This window comes from Limanda limanda, chromosome 6, assembly GCF_963576545.1.
Source record: "Limanda limanda chromosome 6, fLimLim1.1, whole genome shotgun sequence".
Lineage (NCBI taxonomy): Eukaryota > Metazoa > Chordata > Actinopteri > Pleuronectiformes > Pleuronectidae > Limanda > Limanda limanda.
Genome location: NC_083641.1, coordinates 10400427 through 10423505, shown reverse-complemented (window position 1 = coordinate 10423505; position 23079 = coordinate 10400427). Strand labels below are relative to the sequence as shown.

General features: G+C 40.3%; 2 protein-coding genes across 2 annotated transcripts; both read left to right on the top strand.

Moving 5' to 3' along the window:
• The first annotated feature begins 1126 nt into the window (after positions 1–1126).
• On the top strand, positions 1127–12245 carry LOC133003522 (kinase suppressor of Ras 1-like). Its single transcript, XM_061073277.1, has 15 exons — positions 1127–1218; positions 1304–1370; positions 4799–4882; positions 4999–5060; positions 5317–5429; positions 5574–5748; positions 6510–6561; positions 7453–7507; positions 8169–8399; positions 8478–8674; positions 8856–8952; positions 10400–10533; positions 10628–10759; positions 11128–11263; positions 11382–12245. The coding sequence occupies exons 1-15, from the start codon at positions 1188–1190 to the stop codon at positions 11526–11528; spliced, it is 1713 nt and encodes a 570-aa protein (XP_060929260.1). The 5' UTR covers positions 1127–1187; the 3' UTR covers positions 11529–12245.
• A 3506-nt stretch (positions 12246–15751) lies between these two features.
• On the top strand, positions 15752–23031 carry LOC133003432 (galectin-9-like). The gene is made up of 8 exons (XM_061073167.1): positions 15752–15889; positions 18350–18438; positions 19302–19506; positions 20914–21033; positions 21136–21315; positions 21553–21635; positions 22053–22209; positions 22400–23031. The coding sequence occupies exons 1-8, from the start codon at positions 15857–15859 to the stop codon at positions 22541–22543; spliced, it is 1011 nt and encodes a 336-aa protein (XP_060929150.1). The 5' UTR covers positions 15752–15856; the 3' UTR covers positions 22544–23031.
• The last annotated feature ends 48 nt before the right edge of the window (positions 23032–23079 follow it).

The following is a 23079-nucleotide window of genomic DNA, read 5'->3' as shown; positions in this document are numbered from 1 at the left end:
AAATCACTTGTCAAGTAAGTACTGAAACACAGTACAACAGTTGCAGTGAACGAGCTTGAGCTGTAAACTGGATTCAATTTTAAAATGGAATTATTGCAGATATATTTGAATTCACAATTTGACAAAGATTAAACATTTTTGTTCCACTTTTTTCCTGCTTATTTGTGGCCGTCCCTCTTTGACTCCAGGATGCGACCAAAGGTCTGACTCCTGCAGATCTGAGCCCCAACAGGACAGTGAGGTCTTCTCTCCGGTTAGCAAGCCCGTCCCGCAACCTACTGGTCCCCGCGGCCACTCCATCTCCATATCAGTGGCACCTTGTTCAGACAATCAGAGACCATACGTGTCACCTGACGAAACGCCCGATGTCTTCACCCTGGACCCAAGCACCCCTCCGGCCACCCAAACGTCAAAGACGCGCACAGCCAGGGCCTCCCACACGTCACCGCTTCCTTCCCGGAAGCTGCTGCAGCTCTTCCCAATCATGACACTGAAAGGCAAGAGTCAAGAGTCGCAGCTGGCCAATCGCATCGAGGAACCTGCCTCACACAAGTGGGTTTTTCTACTATTAATACTACAGTCATGTCTTTATGACAGATATCTTCTAGTAGAACAGGCAGATTTCCATGTAACATGGGTTTTCTCTGGCTTCCTCCCACTGCAAGACACATGTAGACTGGGGTTAGGTGACTCTAAAGTTACTGTTGGTGTGAATATGAGAGTGAATGGCTGATTTTCTCTATACGTTGGCCCTGCGATGCACTGGTGACCGGGTGTAGCCCACCTCTCACCCAATGTCAGCTGGGATTGGCTACAGCTCCTCCTGTGTCCCTTAAAGGTTAAGAAGTGTAGATAATAGATGGATAGATGTCAGTAAGTGGCTATTAACTGAAGGAAGACCAATCTTACTAAGTATTACACCAATGTTCACATTTTACTACTGACATGTCCGTTCTTTGTCAGTGGTTTGCATTGCAAAGTTCACTTGTGTCACAGAGAAAAAGTGGACTGCAGTATCTGAGAACCTGCATTAAGTTGCTCTCTGTCTCTGCAGGACCTGTAAGAGGAACAAAGTGCTGGCTGCCCTGCACATCAACGGCTCTGGGAACAGTCCTGAGGATTCGGTGCTGCGCTCGCCGCTGCTGTCTGCCCGGACCCCCGGCCCTGTCCCCGCCTCAGCCCCATACATGATGCCAGCCGTCCCCAACCTGCTGGACAGTGAGTTAAGAGTCTGGTGCTGGATAATTCTGTGATTCTGTTGCATTTTCACATGTTCGCTGTTGTGTTTTTCTGCTCCTCACAGATGTGACCATGCACAGAAGTTCCCCTCAGACAATGAGGAGAGACATTGGCCTGGCCGTAACACACAGGTCAGTCACCATCACCTCAGCATCACCACAACAGCCTGCCTTGTCCGGATTAAAGAAAGGGATAGTTACTGTAGAAACCATCTATGACCTTTTAATTTGGTCCATGTCCTATACTGCAGCCAGCCACCAGATGGCGAACAAAAGGCTTTGGCTTCACTTTTGAGGAGTGGTCTTATCATCAATCTTTATATACAGTCCGTGGTGTGAAATATTACACATGATGTAATGATATAATATTGTTTAATCGTGAGAGTAAACAAAGCTGGTTAGCAAGATAGAAATAATTGCAATGAGAAAGTATTGCCATCAACCTCAGGACTGGATGCAACCATTAAAGAGTGAGTCTGGGTTGTTTCATCTCAACCTACTGAGTTAAGATTATTTCTAAGGTCTGGACAAAAGTCACCATAATTTCTTCCTGTCCGCTTATGGTCGACTTCCCAGACTTCACAGATCTTCTTCACGAGGTCGGGAGACTGAACAGGTTGAGGAGGACTTACTATGACATTTTTTATGTAAAACAGCCATTTTTCTTCAATAGTCTCTGTGATGGGTTTGAGATGAACCCACAGGGACTAATTAGCTGTCTCTTGGATGGTTGTACAAACAAACAGGCCCACAAACTGTTTTGGAATGTTCTGCTATCGTTGCTGCTGTTTCCTGTGAACTCCCTGCGACAGTGGACGCCGGGCAGACAGCGTGACTCGCTGAGCCCTCGCTCTGAGCCCTCTGGTATGAACCTCTGCGGAGTACGGGCATCCGTGTTGTTAGAACGCAGGAATGTGAACATTGCAGAGCGCTCGGTCTAACCCAATGTTTATTTTACCAGACTGTGAAGGTTTTAATATGAATCTTGCTTCTGCATCCAGCTGTGTGACATAGCTGTGTAATGAAAAGGATTTGGTTGCATTTTGAGGCCAGCATTTTTTACAAACCCCCATTCTAGCGTAAAGAAAATATTATAATATATTTATATTCAATTTCTGCTTATAGATTTCTTTCACCTAAATCTTACACACTGGACCTCTAATTTATTGTTTTGGCCTGTGGAAATTATCATTACCATTTAAGTTGATATTGTGAATGTGGCAATTGCTTATTGATAAGGCCATGTAATGATTACAGATGTTAACATCTTCTCACAGCTTCACTACTAAACTGAGGGTCAGATTTTAAAGTGGTCTTCAGATTCAGCCTGCATACATTTTTATTTCCAGACTCATATGAGTTCACCACTGACCACTGAAATGTAAGCAGCTCATCTTTGTGTCCAAATGACCAGAATAACTGGTCAAGCATTTGAAGTTCTAGTCACTTCATCTATGTGTCCAAGTGAACAAGTGTATCTTATATGAAATAACTCCATGGAAGTGTTCCAGAAATTTTCAGTTCAGTTCACAAGGGAAAGAAATCACTCTGTGAGCTCCTAGTGACCACCAAAATCTAAATAGTTTATCTTTGAGTCAAACTTAATATTTGTACCAAATTTGTAGACTTTCCCTCAAGGCATTCTTAAGATATAATGTTAACAAGAATAAGATTGAAAGACGGACAAATTATAAAAAACAATTAGTCTCGCCAACTCCAAAAAATTAACCAGGCAAGAAATCAAACGCGAGGAATTGGCACTGATTTCACTAGATAAGACATTAAAAAAATACAAAAAAGTATTGTTCTGTTACTGTAGCAATGAATAAATGCTGGAATCAGACAAATCAAGCTAATTCCAGTCAGTCACTACCAGTGTTGGGAGTAACGGCGTTTAAGTATAACGGCGTTACTAACGGAGTTCTTTTTCAGTAACGGAGTAATCTAATTAATTACTTTTGTCATCGTTACAACGCCGTTATCGTTATTGATAATGTAAAGTGGCGCGTTACTACAATTTGGTTGAATGAAGCGTGCGGTGTCATATTACACCCCAGCTGCGTGGAGAGAGCAGGGCATGGGGATGACGACACCGTTGCAAACGCGATGATGATTGGCTGGGTGGGCGCGCGGATGCCCTGCTCACGCTGTCTCACTGCACGCTCTGACTACAGCTCAAGACAGCGACAATGGCGACGAGCCAGGGAAATTCAAACTTCGCTGGCTGCGGTCACAGGAGTTAAAGGATAAGGCTAAGGCAAGTTTGCTGGCAGATTGCCGTAAAATTGAAGAACCACAGCCAGGTACCAGCAGCACATCTTCACATCACACAGATTCAGCCAAAGAGAGCGATTTCTTTGCTTTTGAGGAGGATGAGGACACCTCTTCAGCAGAAAACCAGGTGGCAGACTATATTAGATCTTCAGAACAAAACTTAAACTCTCTGTGTGGATTTTCTCTCATCAAGAAAATTTCACTACGTTACAATGCTGCTACTCCATCTAGTGCACCTGTTGAGAGACTGTTCAGCCTGGGCAAACTTGTTTTCTCTCCGAAGAGGAACAGGCTGTCGGACAAAAGATTTGAAAAGCTTCTCCTCCTACGTTACAACCACTGGTTTAATTGTTAGATGAGAGGAGTATTTCAGTATAGATAGATTAATGCATTGATCATTTTCACTGAGAATGAACAACATGTTAAGCTACATTGAGAGTTGGATAGTGTTCTGTTTATTGTGCAATAATATACAGGTTCAGAGAATTGCACTACTTAAAGGTCAAATTTTCGATTGTTTCTTTTTTACCCAAGTTTACTTTTTTGGGTATTTGGTTCTGTACTTGAATGCAAAGTGTGTGAATATTATTTTATTTTCAATATTTAATTTTGTTACTCTACTGAATATTTAAGAGTTGGATAGTGTTATGTTTATTGTGCAATGGTATACAAGTACAGATAATGGCACTACTTAATGGCCAGATTTTCCTTTGTTTCTTTTTACCCAAGTTTACATTTGCACTTGAATTTTATTTTCAATATTTATTTTTATATGTTTTAATTCTATGCATCATATGGCAGGCTGCAATCTATTGAGTTCAAATAAATACCAAATGTTCTAAAATACTGTATATAGTGTTTTTATTCTTCAATCAGTTAATATAAACATCTTTGACGTTAAAGATGTTACAGAACGTAACAGCGTTATAAAACATGAAAAATAACGCCAGTTACTTTGCTGAGTAACTAATTACTCTAACAATGTTGTAACTGAGTTACTAACTCAATTACTTTTTGGGAGAAGTAATTTGTAACTGTAACTAATTACTTTTTAGAAGTAACTTGACCAACACTGGTCACTACTCACCAAATCATTAGCATTGTATGTTAAATCATTTATTTGATCAGTCATTCACAATAGCCTCAGGGGCAGAATTATAAGGCCCAAAACACAAGGGTTCAGGTTTTACTCCTTAACTTTTCTTTGTCATGTGTATAAATCCTCATCACAGGTTAGAGGACGGTGTCTTTACGATTGGTTTTCATTGGTCTTCTGTCCTTTTTAGGTTTTCAACCAAGTCTTGGCTCTCCCAGACGTGCCAAGTGTGTCAGAAGAATATGATGTTTGGTGTCAAGTGCAAGCACTGCAAGTAAGAGACCTTAGATATGACCCCCCCCCCCCACACACACACACACACACCATGTGTGATCATAATACTGCATGTTACGGTGTCATCAGTGCACGTCATCATCCATGTGTTCACAGGTTAAAGTGCCACAACAAATGCACCAAAGAGGCTCCCTCTTGTCGGATATCATTTCTCACATGTAAGCAACAAGCAACATCATCTTTTTTTTCTTTTGTCACTTTATCGTTTTCTTCCATTTTTGATTCAGTTGTGTTGTGTTGCTGTGTTTTACCATAACATCTCAAGTTAGTCAGTCGTGTCTGTGGACTAATCATTGTCTGTAACAAGTCATGATTTTTATGCGTTATGCTTTTGAGTGACTATTTGACATTATTGAACACATTCAACACATTTGCTGATGTAAAATCACGTTAATGCTTTAATCTGACTTTCAGTGCCAAGGATGCGCAGGGCAGAATCGGTGCCATCAGATATCAATAATCGCATCGATCTCATAGCGGAGATCCCACTGCAGTGGGGCACTTTACCAAAGGCATTAACCAAAAGGGTAAGAAGAGTTTTTACTACATTTACATGCTTTTAAATCTGCTCTTGCCATAAGATGCTTGTTCAGGTAAAGATTAGAAATATAGAGCAGAGATAAGGTGAGTGCATTGAAAACAAACTGTGTGTGGTGTGTGTGCTTTCACAGGAGCCAGCCCCCAATATAAACCAGGTGGATTCAAGCAGTAACCCCTCGTCAGCCACCTCCTCCACACCTTCCTCCCCAGCACATTTACAGCAGAGTAACCCCCCGAGTGTCAGCACCACCCCTCCAGCCAACGCCTCACCGAGGGGCTCCTGTGACAACCGCTTCAACTTCCCAGGTGAGCGTGGTGGCCGTGTCACTGGTGTCACTCCGGTACACTGAGGCCTCGTGTCCTGGCAGCATGGTTCACTGTTCAGAGCAGCGGGTTTACCCTGTCTGTAAGTCTTGAACAGGTTAAACTGGAAGATTCAAACATCACACTTTATAGCGCAGTACAATTTATCAGCCTATAGAATAACCATAAAGATGAACCAACACTTCTGAAACCGACCATTATATCCTCTGTAAAACCATAATGATTGCCTTTAGCCAGGCGGACGTAATTAACTGTCAATTGTACAGGTTTATTATGTTTTAAGTTTGCATTAAATGTTTAAAATGTTGCCATTAAAGTAGCCTGCATATTTGGTTTTGTGCTGGGGTGCGTATGCTCTTTGTTAAAAAAAGACACATACAAAGTTAGACACGCAAATTTAGGATAAGTTTCATGTAGAAACTGACACAGCATATGTAAAAATGTGAGCTGAAAACAAAGAGGTATGAGGTTCGGACCTTTGGACTTTTCAGTTTAACCAACATAATCGGGACACATGAACCTCGTTAATTCTCTCAGCCATGCCCTTGATTTTTATTTTGACTTCAAAAACGAACTGAATATGTAATTTGCTCATTGGTGTCCACACTAGTAAGCTGTATCCTTGGATTTAAATTAATTGACAAAGTAAAACAGTAAAGTATTGACAATCCGCAGCATTTATGAATATGAGCATTATGCTTATATTAGTGCGGTATTCTGAAGCTCTGTGTATTTTCCAACAGATGTTCCTGCTTCCACACATACAGCTGTTTCCGGCAGCTGCCATGAGTCTGGGTAAGAGACACTGATACAGATACTCAAAACACTAGAACACTTCCATCCACTAAATATTACATGTGCCACACCATCAGCTGTTAGCTTATCACTGATATGTGTTTTCCATATCTCGCCCGATTAGTATCATGACATTTTAGCAGAGAAATGTCAACCATAGGTCAGAGGTCATTTAGATATTCATTACAGTCTGTCCACTAGATGGCACTAAAAGGTTAGTTTTTACCCTGTGAAATGGCCTGTCTCTAAGACACCATACTAAAATACAAAATTTAAGAATTATTATTAACTTGTTAGTCTGACATTTTTTGTTGTAATTTTTGAATAACAGAATCAATATCAAATATCTATTATTGTTCAGTCGCTTGTGTATTCAGTCTACACACATACAGGATAATATGTCGTTTTTATATTATATTTTCTGTGTTAATTGATTATTAAAAAATATGATCTGATCTTCATCTTGGTTCAGATGCGAAACAATGTGCTGAAGATAATGAAACACAGTTACAATTATCACGTCTTTACGGATCATACTCATTAAACATTCACAGTGCTGGTGAAAAAACCTTGGATTTGCAAATTAGGCCAACATCATTTGGCAAACACACAAAACAAAAACTTTTTTGCATCACAGTAAAACTTGCTTTATGCAAATCAACATTTTATAATTCTAAATAGCAAAAAAATTATAGTTGCTCCAGATTTGATAACCCCTGATCCCAATAATTCTCTTACGTCATTAGCCTGGGATTCATTTATTTTTTACCTACACTGTAAATATTTGACCCAGGTATTTAATATACGATATCACAGGAGTATTACAGTGTAAGTATCCTACTGCAAATATAATGATTTTGTCAGCTGCTAATTCTTCTGATCTTCTTTCAGAGTGACTCAGGGGGGCGTCACTGAGACACAGCGACCAGCTACAGAACAGGAAAGGGTGAGTGTCAACAAAAAGATGTGAAAAACATTATTTGCTTGGCTGCTTTGTTTGACAATTCTTTATGTGCCACTGACTGTCCTGTCGGAGCACTCTGGACAAGCTCAAGTGGTCTCAGTCAGGATCCAACTGAACCATGGTTCAGTTCAATTGCACTAAACTTATTTGTTTTGATAGTTCAGACATTTCGGACCGGTTGCAGGAAGTTGAGTTAGCATTAAACAATAGAAGAAGAAAAACGAAGACACACAGGATTGAATATAATCTTTGCCTCTGTTTGAGCTATTTACTGTTTTCTGTAGTTTTTAGTTTTTGGTTTTGTTTTGACACGTTAGATTAGGCCTGGGCACCAGGTGGTTATATATTTACATGGGAAGGTGGGCATAGGCAGCCAGGCACCGGAAGGGGTTCATGGTTTTTTACCAGGGCAAGAGAGACAGTCGACACCATTACTTTCTGTTTGTTCGTTTGCTGGAGAAATGGAGAAAAAAACTACACACAACGTGAGGCCTGTCTAGACAATCAACTTTTTATTCCCTGCATAAGTTTGAGGACTAATTGCTACTACAGGCTCTGAAGACGTTCATTTCACTGATAGTCAACCCATAATGATATTGACCTAAAAGTCTGTTCATTCCCCTAATTCTGCCATGTGTCTCAGGAGGAGGAGGCTGAGGATGAGGAAGAAGCTGACCGGTGCAGCAGTAATAACAACTATCCCAATGAGGAGGGGGATGAGGACGGACTCGAGGACCTGCCGTCTGCCATATGTCGTCGGACCGCTGGCCGTCGGAGGGGCGGATTCTCTCGTAATATCAGCCAGAACAGCATCTACCTGCAGGAGTGGGACATCCCATATGAGCAGCTGCAGCTGGGAGAGCTTATTGGGAAGGTAAAGATGGAGATGGTACACATTATCAACATCTGGGTCCAACACAGCTGACACATTTGAACTTATGTGACTGAACAGGGTCGCTGGGGGAAGGTGCACAAGGGTCGCTGGCACGGTGAGGTGGCCATTCGCCTCCTGGAGGTTGACGGAAACAACCAGGATCACCTGAAGCTCTTCAAGAAAGAGGTGATGAACTACAGGCAGACCCGGCACGAGAATGTGGTCCTGTTCATGGGCGCCTGCATGGCTCCGCCCCATCTCGCCATCATCACCAGGTGCAGTCGCATGACCCATCAGATTAGAAATCAAATAGAAATCCACTCTGCTGTTTCTCCCAGTACAGTTCCTGTCACACACGGATGTTTGTGCCACGGGATGTTTTTATGTTATTATGTGTGATTTGGAGTATTGAACTCAGTTTGACTGACAGGGCTCCTCCATGTGCTCTGTCTGCAGTTTCTGTAAAGGTTTCACTCTTTACTCTGTTGTGAGGGAAAGAGGTCACATGCTGGACATCAATAAAACCAGACAGATTGCACAGGAGATCGTGAAGGTGAGCAACACTCCAGCTGCTGTCAGACTGTGTGGGATGGATTAAATCAACCATTTCTCACGTGATCCTTTGAAAAAACTCAATATTACACAACAATATGCATGTCAAGTTCATAGTTTTTTTCTTCAACTCTTGCCCAACTTGCAATGGCTATTTGTTAGTTGTTTGCTGGTTGGTTCATCAGGTTGAAGACCTTCAAAACACAAAAAGAACAAAAAGATATACAAATATGCAAAGATTTCAAACAACTTCAATCCAATGAATCAAGTAAATGTTTTTTACAGTGTACGTAAATGAATGATGCACAGTATTCAAAAATCAATATAAATTGAAAAAACAACTAAGTACACTTAAACAAAAAAAAACAGACTTATATGCATGCTGCCTGTATGCTATATGCTACTTGTTTATTATTTATTATAGAATCCTCTCTCCTTCCTCTCTCTCTGTTTGCTGAGAGTGACCTTCCATTCGCAGGTGTTCCAACTCAGGTCGTAATCAGCAGCCTGCTCTGGCCTGCTTGTGGTGCATTATGGGACTTCAAGTCAAAGTTCATCTTTTTACCTCAACAGTGCATTAAAGCCAGATACCGTTCGATGTTTTTTAGTGTAGAGATGTATCACAAAGGCATTCACAGTATGTTGTCTGATAACAAGACGTAGATGCAAAGAGATAAATGAGGTTGTTTAGAATTCAATGGCTCCTGTTCTTTCTCCTTTGAGTTACTACTGACCTGTTTAGGAATGGAAACAGGGCATTGTGGTAAAAAGCTTCTTAAACAGTCAGTAAAGTATATGTATATTTTAAAGAGCACTTTGTAGGTCATCATGTTCTTTTTCTCATCAACCCCTTAAATATCAATATCAAGAATCCAGTCGGGTCAAATGTTTGTTATTGGTTATAATGATAAAAAAAAAGGATGTTGTAATTTTTGTTCCGTACAGCGGTAGATATTTTATTAGATTATTTAAATAGTATGAGAGTAAATTAAAAAGAAGGGAGATACGCAGCAAGGTGAACCCTTTCCTTTTGGATCCAAAACCTTGAACCAATCTCAATGTTTCTTGCAGTCGACCACAACCAAACATTTACACCCCCACAATGAGGCCATTTCCTTCTTTCTTTGGAATAGACACAGTGTCTTTCACTTTCTATTTTCTCTCTGATACTATGATAATGTGGCGCTGATAAGTCAAATGATTAAGTATGTTGTTATTAGCTCAACTTATACTTAAGTATAATGAGATGCTCCATATTCCTCATTTAACAAAGTGAACAATCTGATCTTCTGAGATTCCTGCAAATTGCAATAGATATGGGGGCCACTTAAAAGGGTTTGAAAGACTGTGAAAACTATGTGATAGCAATAGAGCTCTTTCCTACTAAGAAACGACTCATCATCCTCATAAGAAATATGTTGTGTTAAGGAAATCCCTCTCTTCTACAGGGGATGGGTTATCTTCATGCTAAAGGCATCATCCACAAGGACCTGAAGTCTAAGAATGTCTTCTACGACACCAACAAGGTTGTCATCACAGACTTCGGCCTGTTCGGGATGTCTGGCGTGGTACAGGAAGGCAGGTAGGAGTCAAGCAAAGGAATACTACAAATACATCTGGATCAGTTGCTATCTTCATAACTTCTGTGTACTGAGTGTGTGTTCACGTGTGTTTAGAAGGAAGAACGTGTTGAGGATACCCCGGGGCTGGATCTACTACCTGGCTCCAGAGATTGTTCGGCAGATGAGCCCAGAGGTGGAGGAGGACCAGCTGCCTTTCTCCAAAGCTGCAGATGTTTATGCATTTGGGTACTGACTGTCATTCATAACACTTAAACAGCGGGCTTAGGGTGAAACTTAACTTACACTTTATGTTGAATGTGGGGAAAATATAGTTTATTCACAAAGATTTGACTTAATGACCTTTAGTTCCCTTCCATTAATTTGAATCAAGGACAAAAAGCTGTTCCATCAGTCATTTGAATGTGTGACTTCACCAGTTCAGCTTCATGTTCTACAACTTGTATCACCTCAGTGGATGTTCACATTTTCCGAAAGCTATATTTCCCTGTGTCTCCTAAATTGGATGTAGCATCCAGTGAAGGAGAATCTGGTTCATGAGGTGGTTTCACAGTCGCCAAATTTCCCGATCTGACTTTACGTTGTGTGTTGTTCAGCACAATCTGGTACGAGCTGCAGGCCGGAGACTGGCCAATCACCAACCAACCTGTGGAGGCTAAAATCTGGCTGGTGGGCAGCAATGAGGGCATGAAGAAGGTGCTGGCAGAAGCCAACCTGGGCAAGGAGGTCACGGTGGGTCTGCTAACATGATGCAGTCGCTGCTGACTTGATTGCGAGTAAATGGCCTATGTTTAAAGCATCCTGGTTCATACTGTTTCACGTATTAATCCTCTGTATTCCCCCCCAACAGGAGATCCTGTCCGCCTGCTGGTCCCCTGAGGCAGAAGACAGGCCCACCTTCACCTTGCTGACAGACATGCTGGAGAAACTCCCCAAACTGAACCGCAGACTGTCTCACCCCGGACACTTCTGGAAGACAAATGAGTATGAATCATAGAAAGAATGTGTATTCCTGATCCAGGGTTTACCTGCCTATAACACTGAAGGCACCCACATTGAAAATGGGAGTCTACATCATTTTGTTTAGTAATACATCTATTATTAAAATCCAGATTTTCCTGTCATGAACGCTTAAAAACGAAAGCATGAAGACAGAGGTGGGTTCTGGTAAAAGTACCAATACGTGACAAATCAAATGGAAATGTTGTAAATAAGATTTTGTAAAGAAATGTGAATATTATGAAGCTATCCTGCTGAGTATCAAGTACTATAAAAGATCGTCTCTAATCTGACTGCTGTTTTGTATTTTGGGGAAATTGTCATATTTTTTATATCCCAGGTGGCATTTTAGTTGCTGCTCTCTACATGTCCTTTCTCTATTTTTTAACAGACACTGTACTTGTGTTTCTCACAGTCACGAAGTAGCTCTCTTTCTTATGTTTCTGAGAATCACTTCTCCTTATTTCTCCCCTCTTTCATTTCCTCTTGGGGGCCGACTCATCCACCTGCCTGCTCCTGCTGTGCCTGATCTCCGCGGTCTCACTTGGAACCTGCTTTTCCTTCTCCGTCTACGCCTGTCTGTCTATTCGCTCGCTTGTTTTCCAACACTCCTGATTTCTGTCTCTTCACTCCGTTCATCTCCTGGTGAAGGTCGTGGGATCGTCATCACTGTCTGAGAGATCACTGCCATCAGGGCCTGCATGCACACTGTCCATACATGTACAAATACAGCAGCTGAGAGGCAATGGTGCCCTTTAAAACTCACACTGGATTTGAGCAAATACTGACTAAATTATTAGGATTTTTTGATTCATTTTATATTTATTCTGCCCACATTGTCTTGGCTAATTTTGGATACACTAAGTTGTCAAGTTTTATATACATTAGCCACAGATCAAGTCATCATTTGACGAGCCTCAATTGACACACACCAAAGTCACCATGAAGCCAGAACAATCAGTTGAGATATAGGAGCGAGAATGTGCTGATCCAGGGACTGTTGTCAAACAGCTGATTTCCTGAAGAGGTTATATAGATCAATCGAAACTGAGGACGAGAGATGGTGTAAAGAGTTATTTAAAAAACAAAGGTTAGGAAAATTATTTTTATTCAACAAGTTACATACAACAAAAACTGGTACATTTTATTTGTCATTTCTAGAGTTAAAATACAAAAATGAGTAAATGTGTCATTCATATACGTACATAGTTGATCATGTTACATACAGATAGATGTCAGCAGAAGTTGACATTGGACAAAAGAATTGAGAAGTTTACTTTACTTGTCTTAGTCAGGTACAGACCATGAGCATCAGTTACCACATCTAAATGAGCTGCTGTATTTATACATGCAAAACAAATACTGAAAAATACTGGCGGTTACAACTCTAGTCTCTCACTGTGGCTGACTGCATATTGCCACCATGACAAAAACGTTTGGCTCGATTCCATGTTTTAACCATTATATATACAGTCTATGGTTTTAACAAGATCCTTTCACATTGAGAAAATATATTTTTCATGTTGTTATTACATATTTTCTTTGCAGATACTGATTCATTAAAACTAGAAAAATTACATGTTCTGCTGCAATGACTTCCCTCGCAAGAAAGTTTTGTGATGTAAGAAGATAAAGGGATGATGTTTTCATTTTCACTAAATTTCCTCGCAAAAGAAAACAAATCAACTTGGTATCAGAGTCAAAATCTGAAAAATACTACGAGACATTTATTGAACAAAGAGGAAAGAGGTTTTCTGCACAAGGGCTCTTGCTTGTGTTATATAGACTAGGTATACAGATAAGAGAGCACATAATGGAGACGTTCAAACTGACATGATGTGATCTCGAGAGGATGTGGTTTAGAAACGTCTTCATCTTTATGTCCTGAACACCGTCTACCGCTGAACCGAACAGCTTTTCAGATGTTATCGCATTAGCACACTTAACGATTCAGTGGGTCAGAGTAACACCGCCCACTATGAGATTTATTTAGAGCTGCAGATGAAACTGTTGTATTTGTTCAGTCCTCATTCGAAGCCGAACAGCAGCAAAATGCTGAAAATAATAGTTTTTGTTAAAGTACAAAAGAGACGTGTGATATTGCCACAGGTTTGTGTATGTGTGTGTGTATTTCTTGTGTGTGTCTGTATCACTCAAGTGAACTAAGTGTTTGGTTACACAGTACACTCACTGATTGTGTCTGAATGTTTTTGGGCTTCTCAAATGCAGTGGAAGCCAGTCATAACATAATCAAGCATTAACCGAATGCATATATGTATATAAAGAGCTAGAGGTTGTATTTAATATACAGTGCTGATGTTTGATTTGTTATTGGTACTTCTTTCATATTTATATGATTTTAGACACTGTAAACTGTTGACAGTTGATTGGTGTTTGTTTTTTCTCGGGGTGGGGTGGGAGAATTTTTGTACAGGATTTGTTGAGGTTTCTGTTCTGAACTGCTGTAAACATTAAAACTGTTCTCCAAAGAATCTCTGTGCGGCTTTTTTGTACTTTCATATTTCTGAAATTATCGCAACTCATCATAATAAGACCTGCATGTGCAGTCCTCATGAATGCAACAGCACACCATAAGAGCAAGTTCTTAAAATCATTTGTACATCAAAGACTGACCCAGTCCAATTGAAATCGAAACCAAAGACATGACCCGAAAATGGGCATTTAAGAGGTTACATGTCAAAATGTGAAAAAAAAGAAGGAAAGATTACATTAACATTCTCAACTTGAAAAGAATGCCAAACAGAAGAGATGAATTATCCTAAATGACAGAAACTGTAAAACGTATTTGATGTGTATTACAATTTGGACTTAGTCCCACCCACAAACATGGTGGAAGGATTAATGACCTTTACTGCAGCCAGCTACCAGAGGCCTATACTGCCTGAACCACTGATACCATTCTTTGCTGTGAGCTAGCATCTGATTTAAAAACTCAGTTTTTCAACACATATAACCTCCCTGCCTTCTAATTCAGACTGAAGACTAAAACAAAATATATAGGGCTGTTAAAAATGATTCAGTGACTAGCTTGAAAAAATGTACGATTCAAAGGCTGGGCCAATGATTCTTATGGTTATATGTTTAACGCTGTTAGGATTACAAAACTTAATTTCACAGCAGGGAAGACCAGTGTCCTGGTCTCGTGATATTTGACTCACAATATGTGGGATCATGATTTCACTGATGGAAGCAGAAAGGTTACAGGAGGTGCTCAAATAGGAAGCATTTCACACAGAAGTACCTTAAAACCAATCCCAATCATGAGTTTTGCTGTATTCCATTGTCTGATTTTTGGCCTGTTTCAATTGATCAGGACACCTCCTGTTTCTTTCTTGAGTCAACTTCCACGTAAATGGAGGAACTTCAAATGCCACAATGCCATGACCACACACACACACACACACACACACACACACACACACACACACACACACACACACACACACACACACACACACACACACACACACACACACACACACACACACACACACACACACACTGTTAATAGCCACAGTTAAACACAGTTATATTTCATATAGCTTCCCTCTCTGTCAGGCACATGACTGGTCATTCATTAACTGGTGTAATAAAACTGCTGTAGCTTTCATTTCCTAGAAATCCGTACAGGAACTGACCTGTCCAGCAGCTCCATGGTAAACAAAAATATGTAAATTGAGTATTACATATTTAATTGGCATAATTACAAAAATGGCCTGCAACAATAATACATATATGGTTAATAGAGGAGATAAATGGATGGACGAATGGATGGATGTTAATGTTGCGGAATTGTAATGTATTGCTTGTCTTGGGATAAACATTACCCAGCACTATGTTGCTGGTTATCTGAAATGCAAATAAAGTGAGATAACTGCATTAACTAAAGTGTGGCATGTGGCAAAGGATCCTGGAGGATGAACAGCACATAAGCAGCTGCCAAAGGAGTGTTCTGTATACTAAGTAACTGCACTGTTAGATTGTACGCACACACACACACACACGCAAACACACACACACGCACACACACACACGCACACACACACACACACACACACACACACACATGCACACACACACACACACGCACACACACACATGCGCACACACACACACACACACACACACACACACACACACACACACACACACACACACACACACACACACACACACACACACACACGTTGATACAGACTTCCTACTGAAGGGGAATCGAAACCTAACTAAAACTCTGACCTGCAGTAAAGAAAAAATCTCCATTTTTTCGCAGCAGACTTCAACAAACCTGCGCAGCTCAGGACCATGGCTTTCAACCAGCAACCTTTTTGTAACCCAGTAAGTGATCCAGACATTTTTTTTTTAATGCATTCTTCTTAAATACAAAGATAAGACAATGTGATTACCGTTCGACGGAGTAGGCGGCAGTAACAGTCCAGCCGAACTCGGCTGGGGATTTTGACAATGTGTGGCATCCTCCCAGAACAGGAGAGAAACCAAGGAGCACATTTTTTGTGAGTCAGTCAAATGTGTGGCTACGTTCGATTTACTTGTTTCAGGACACGAATAATCACACGAGCAGAATAAGTGAATTGCAAACAGATTCTGAACAACAGTGAAACCAGAGGGAGACTGGACTGAAGGACCAGGGTTCATGTTGATGTTTAATGAAGGCTGCTGAGCTCAGTGCTGAACACTGTTGAACCGTGCCCTCTCTAATGTGACCAGTGGCCATGTTCTCAAACTATAATGTCCCTTATTATGGACGTTTGATAAAATAGGTACAGCCTTTTTGATTTCCACTGAACACATTCATAAGTCAAATTAAATGTAAGATTATATTTATTTTTGAAAGACATTTTAAGGTCAAATCCGTTTCATTGTGGCACTCATAACTTGCTCCTATTAAATATGATCTTTAAAAACATCCTTAATAGGTGACAAATAATGTTCGCCTCACCCTTGTTCATGCTGACACCCACTGTCTGTATGTGAAGTTTTGAATGATTTTTTAGAGAAGAATTTGGAAAATATTTGAAAGTGAAAGTAGACTCACTATTCAAAACTTGCTCCAATTGATTATTTATAAATTTAAAAAAATCCCTAATAGGTGAAACAGATATTTCACCTGACTGTCTGGAGGTCAAGTTTAAAGTTATTGTACTGCAGTATATTGGCTATACATACTGCTGTTGGTGAAACTGTGTAGGGGGCGCTATCGAGCCATTTTGCCACGACCATATGCAAGACCCATACAGGAAGTAAATGTTTGCAATTACCGATGTGTGTGATGAGTTTCGGGACTTTTCCAGCATGTCTAGCACCCTGAAAATGTGATAAATTGTAGAAACGATATCACCTAAACGAGTGGTCACCAACCCGTCTCACTGACTGCCCTTCTTTGTGTATATTTATTGTGTATTTATTTCTTTAACGAAAATTGCAAAAAATAATAAGTATGACCCTCCGTTTTTTTTGGAAGATATCAACAAAAAGTGACTGTTTGCTGTTCTTGCTCCTGAATGGTGGAATGAGCTCCCCAATGACATCAGGACAGGAAGTCTATACATCTTCCGCCGAAAAATAAAAACACACCTCTTCCGACTATACCTTGAATAAAAGTTTAAACTAACAATTGTCTGATTTTTGGCCTGTTTCAATCGATCAGGACACCTCCTGTTTCTTTCTTGTCAACTTCCACGTAAATGGAGGAACTTCAAATGCCACAATGCCATGACCACACACACACACACACACACACACACACACACACACACACACACACACACACACACACACACACACACACACACACACACACACACACACACACACACACACACACACACACACACACACACACACACACACACACACACACACTGTTAATAGCCACAGTTAAACGCAGTTATATTTCTTATAGCTTCCCTCTCTGTCAGGCACATGACTGGTCATTCATTAACTGGTGTAATAAAACTGCTGTAGCTTTCATTTCCTAGAAATCCGTACAGGAACTGACCTGTCCAGCAGCTCCATGGTAAACAAAAATATGTAAATTGATTATTACACATTTTTACCTTGAATAAAAGTTTAAACTAACAATTAACTTAAATGTCACTTACCTATAGCACTTTGTAGTTTGGCTTTCTTGAAGAACTTGTACTTTCTTGATTCTTGTTGTTGTGGGTTTGTTCCCTCATGGTGGAATGCACTTATTGTGAGTTCGCTTTGGATAAAACCGTCACCTAAATGAAATGTTATGAATGTATGGAATTAAAAAGTGATCTTGGGCTTGAAAAGGCTGGTGACAACTGACCTAAACCAAACAACATTCATAACCTATTGTCTACCACGTCTTCTGACCAAATTTCAGCTGGATGTGGTCAACCCGAGCAGTAAATTTCTTGTTGCCAGTAAAATAACAAATTATAAATAACAATATTTAACTTGCTATATAGAATCAAACTGCATTTTATGGTCTCAACTGTCCATAGCTGAATATTGTATGATGCTGCTTTGGCATACAGCAAGTTTGTGTGCGTTTGTGAGTTAAATATCCAGAGTCCGTGCATCATCAATATACAACTTTCTTGATGCAGCAGAAATTTGCCAATAAAAACCTAGGAGCAAGCTCACCTGATGTCTGAATCAAGTATCAGGTGCGGTGGCCTGTGTTCTGCTGTTAAATAAACAAAAGTGTATTTGAACACATCCTAGATGCACTTGCTTCATGCGCAATTCATGTTTGCAGTTATAATGAAAAGCAGCTATTAACATGTTGCATCCTGCTCTTTCTAGAGTATCCCCTTTACTGGATTAATCCATGGGGGTCTGCAGGAGGGGAAGATGATCACCATCAGTGGACGAGTCCCGCCTGGATCTGGCAGGTCAGGCTGCTCTTTTTTTCATTTCAGCTTGACTATAAAAAGTCTTTTTATAAAATTAATTAATGTCCTCTCTTTATTTAATTTTCAAAAAATGATATTTTTGTGTTTGTAAATTAGATGCATCAAGTAATTCCAAGAAGGGAGGAGCCATATGCATTGGAATGACACAGAAATAGAAATATATGTCTATAGGCCTATGTGTTTATTCATATTATTTTGGTTTTCTGATCTTACCAAGAGGCTCTTGCAGGGACTGGCACAGTCAACTCACAGCAAGAAGGTTCTTGATTCGAATCCCAGTTCAGCCATGTTTGCATGTTCCCTCTGGGCACTCGAGCGTACTCCCACAACCCCAACCATATAGATTGTCTCTGTATGTTTGCCCGCCTCTCACCCTATGTGAGCTGGGATTAGATCCCGGGACCCTTACAGGATAAATTGTGTAGTTAATGGACGGAATAAATGGATCATTATTAAGTTCGGTAAATTGCTAATGAATGAAATCAACCTCAGATTTTTGTGTTGACACTATGTAGTTCAAATAACAGCTTAGCTCATCATTACATTGATCCATAGCATCATTTGTATTCAAAACTCCCCAATGAACCTGCCGATTATTATTATGGTCAGGTTATTATGATAATTGTTATTCATTCATTTTATGGAATTGATGTTTAGTTTATGTTTTTATATATCTTTCCGTAGCTTAAATTTTCTGTAGCTTCAATTTCACTCCAGATTTCTCAAGGGAAAAAAAAGCTACAAAGCTATATTATGGCAAGACTCATAAATGATGTCAGGCTCTTACACACTTTTAAATGACTTTTCACATGAATAAATGATTTACCTCTCTTTATCTTTAGGTTCCATGTGAATTTACAGTGTGGCTCCAGCCCCGGAGCGGACATTGCTCTCCATTTTAACCCCCGGTATGATGGTGACTCTTGTGTGGTTAGCAACACTCTCCAACATGGCAGCTGGGGCTCTGAAGAGAGGAAGAGCAACTCCATGCTCCCTGCTGGCTCTGCCTTCTGCCTGCTCATCACAGTCGGCCGTGATTCCTACCAGGTCTGTCGAGACAAAATTGTTGGCTGTCTGAAGATGATCTACTCCATTTTGTCGGAGTATTGTTCCGGCAAATGTTTACAATTCTAGAAATGTAATTCGAGTTACTACATTATATTTAAACCCTCATGTCTTTAAAGTTATATCTGTGTGTCTTTGTGAGAGCACAGAAGATCAATTCAGCTTTTATTTTCTTTGCCTGTACAAGAAAATTTATTTGGTACAGAAGTTATTGTCATCCATCCATTATCTGATGAGTTGATACTTGTGAGGGTCGTTGGGAGAGCTGGAGCCAATCCAATGACATTCCCCTGGACAGATTGCCAGCGTATCACCAAGGGCCAACAAACAACCATTCAGTGTCACATTCACACATATACGGTCAATTTAGATTTTCCAATCAAGCTAACCCTGTCTACATGTCTAAGGACTGTGGGACAAGCCGGAGAAAACCCATGCAGACATAATGAGAACACGCAAACTCCACACAGAAAAACCCCATTTGAACTGGGATTCGATCGGTAACCTTCTTTTTATGAGGCGACAGTGCTGTCTAATAATTTCAACCATCCATCAATTTTCTGCAGTTGGGGTCTTGATGTCAGCAATATAAGCAAAGTAGTTCAAACATCACTCTTATCAATAATACAAGCTGAGGTATTCGGGCGTTCCCAGGCCTTGAGATGTATAATCTCCAGTTGGTTCTGGGCCGACCGGTTGGAATGGACATGCTCAGAAAACATTCTGATCCGATGCCTAGACCGCAGGTTTTGCATGAATGCCAGTCGGAACAAGTCTGTGAAAATGTTGCATCACTTTCTAACAATTTACATCATTTTACAATCATCTCCAAATGTTAGAATTTAAAGTTACCTGCCTATGTCCACCTCTCAAAAATACCTGACACCACTTTTTATGTGGTGATTTTATATGAAATTTTTATGATTATATGCTTATTTTTGAAATAAAAACAACGGAGAGCGGGAAAATAGACAATGTCAGGAAATGCTCTGAAACATGAGCTAAGTACAAAATAAAACAGCACGTAATAAACTCAAAATTCAAATAGGGAAAAAAAATCAGAAACCAAACGCAAGGAAGACAGCAAGGCTAAAGTCCATAAACACAACAACACTAACAGAAGATCCACGAGGAAGTAAAATCCAAAGTCCATAACAAATCACAGGCTTCAGACAGGGGCAGGATCATGACACCACCCCCTGCCATAATTCGGCCTAAGGTGTTATGGTACCAGGAACACTTATGGAACCACCATATAGAGTCATTAAACTGGCATTTAAAACATATTTTTCAGGTTGTTATTTTGAAAAGATTATCTGCATGGTAATGTTTTTTTCTACAATGTATGTAAATGAGAAAAAGTTGAATTTTAAATATGTTATTTTACAGCTGATGATCAACGGCAGGCACTTTAGTGACTACAGGCATCGTATTCCATTTTATCCAGTGGACACCATCTCAGTAGGCGGGAAAGTGACTGTATCCTCCATCGCCTTCCAGAACTCTGTGGTGAGGATGCTAGTAACATTAAGACACTGAGGCAGTCTCTGTGTTTCATGTACTTTCAATGAATAGTGAATGGGATTTAAGTGGTTTTCTTTTTTTGTGTAGTTCCCAGGACACGTAGCCTTTCCTGTTCAGGTTGCTTTCCCTACATGTCAGGTGTTTCCACCTCAGCCTGCCTTCTCTTCATTTCCAGCATTTCCAACTCAGCCTGGATTCCCTTCATATCCAGCATTTCCAGCTCAGCCTGGATTCCCCCCACAGCCAGCCTTTCCTCCTGCGATGCCTGTGAGTATCAGACCCGGTGCAGTTGGAGTTTCACAGACATTAAGGACACCCACAAAATTTTGATCCAAGTTAAAGGGTCATTTCATATAAATTGCAAGAAAAAGAAAAACACATGTATCCCTTACTTCCAGCTTTACGTACAGAAGCTACTATATGTAGAACTTCTTTTTATTTGTGTTCCAAGACATTGTGATAAAAAATGAATGAATTATTAATTCTGATTCCATCTCTGTACAGACTGTTCCATACAGGAGCGCCATCAAATTCAACCCTGGCAGGTCCATCACCATCCAGGGGACCCCTCCCTTCGGAGCCACAAGGTTCGACTCCATTATCACCTGTATCACTTTTCTAAACCAAAAACCTTCACACCCAGAGTTGTTGAGAATATGGATAATATAATTAAACCCTGGAAAATAAACACAATATAAAGCAGACTAATATCTATAATAAATATTAATATAGATATTTGAACTGATTTAAATGTAATTTGCTTCGAACTAGATCATGTAAATTCATGTAAACAAGTAAAAGATGGTGCAAACATGCACTGACAAAATACTCGAAAGAAAGAAATGAGAATGAAATAGTCCACATTGCAGTTAGGCATTTAGGAGTGAGTGTGTTCTAATTCATGTGCCAAGCTATAGATGTCTTGTTCAGCAGGCAGTTGACGTCTATAGGGAGCATCATGAGCAATAATGTCTCATGTTGGCCCTTCCTCTGTGTCCTCTCAGGTTCGCTGTGGATCTCAACTATAACTTCGGCATAGCTCTGCATTACAATCCACGTTTCAATGAGAACGTTGTGGTTCGAAACACCAAGCAGGGGGAGAACTGGGGCACGGAGGAGCGTGGTGGAGAGATGCCCTTCCAACGGGGAAAGACTTTCACGGTAAGGCTGCTCACTCTGACCAGGAGGTGGAGATACAGTGTCCCTGATAATAGGCCCAAATCTTCTTCCATATCACCTTGTTGTATCTTTATCACTCAACCGGGTCTAGTCCTTCTTCTCTACAAAACATTGTGCATAGAAATTTGTTTTGCCCCCACATGTGTTTGCAAAATGCCCTTTTTTCTTTCAGTTGACCATCTGCTGTGAGAATCAGTGCTTCAGGATCCTGGTGGACGGTGTCCAGGCACACACCTACAACCACCATGTGCCTGCGTCCAAAATTTCCTCTCTGGGCATCGACGGGGACATCAGTCTGACCTCGGTGACGGTGTAGATCTCTGGCTGGCATCTCCACATCTACCACCACAAAACCTCAAGTTATTGCATTTATCACTGACTTCATTATCTCTGAATTTATTGCATAATGGCGTGTTTACCCTCTGTATCTTTATAATATAAATAATCATACACTGAATATTTCCATCAAGTGTAAAAAGACTAAAAGCAGTTCACCAACAGTTTGAGTCATACTTCAATAGTCTGGGGTTTGTCCATTGTCTTACTCTGCGATGTAGGAGAGCTGTCACCGAGGCAGGAAGTTGAGAAAAAGTATCTGCACCAAAAGCAGCAACATTGCAACACACAAAAATTCCCCCAGTTGTTCCATCGATTACTGGAATCAGGCTGAATGCAGCTAAGGAAGTGGGCCTGTGACTGGAAATGTGAAGGATGAAGAGAAAATATTAACCCACTGTTGTGTCTTAACTGTTTAATCATTCATGCTTTGTGAAACTAAAGAAATTAAAGTTAAATATAAAAGCAGGTGTTATGTTGTGATAATTTGTCTTTGTTCCTGTAACATGATAAAAG

Bases quoted from the DNA above. Each gene is read 5' to 3' on its own strand.
- LOC133003522 (XM_061073277.1), top strand. From the start codon at position 1,188: ATGATGCCAGCCGTCCCCAACCTGCTGGACA. The intron at 4,883-4,998 runs GTAAGAGACCTT...ATGTGTTCACAG, and splicing joins GTCAAGTGCAAGCACTGCAA to GTTAAAGTGCCACAACAAAT. The intron at 8,953-10,399 runs GTGAGCAACACT...TCTCTTCTACAG, and splicing joins TTGCACAGGAGATCGTGAAG to GGGATGGGTTATCTTCATGC.
- LOC133003432 (XM_061073167.1), top strand. From the start codon at position 15,857: ATGGCTTTCAACCAGCAACCTTTTTGTAACCCA. The intron at 19,507-20,913 runs GTCTGTCGAGAC...GTTATTTTACAG, and splicing joins TCGGCCGTGATTCCTACCAG to CTGATGATCAACGGCAGGCA. The intron at 21,034-21,135 runs GTGAGGATGCTA...TTTTTTGTGTAG, and splicing joins TCGCCTTCCAGAACTCTGTG to TTCCCAGGACACGTAGCCTT.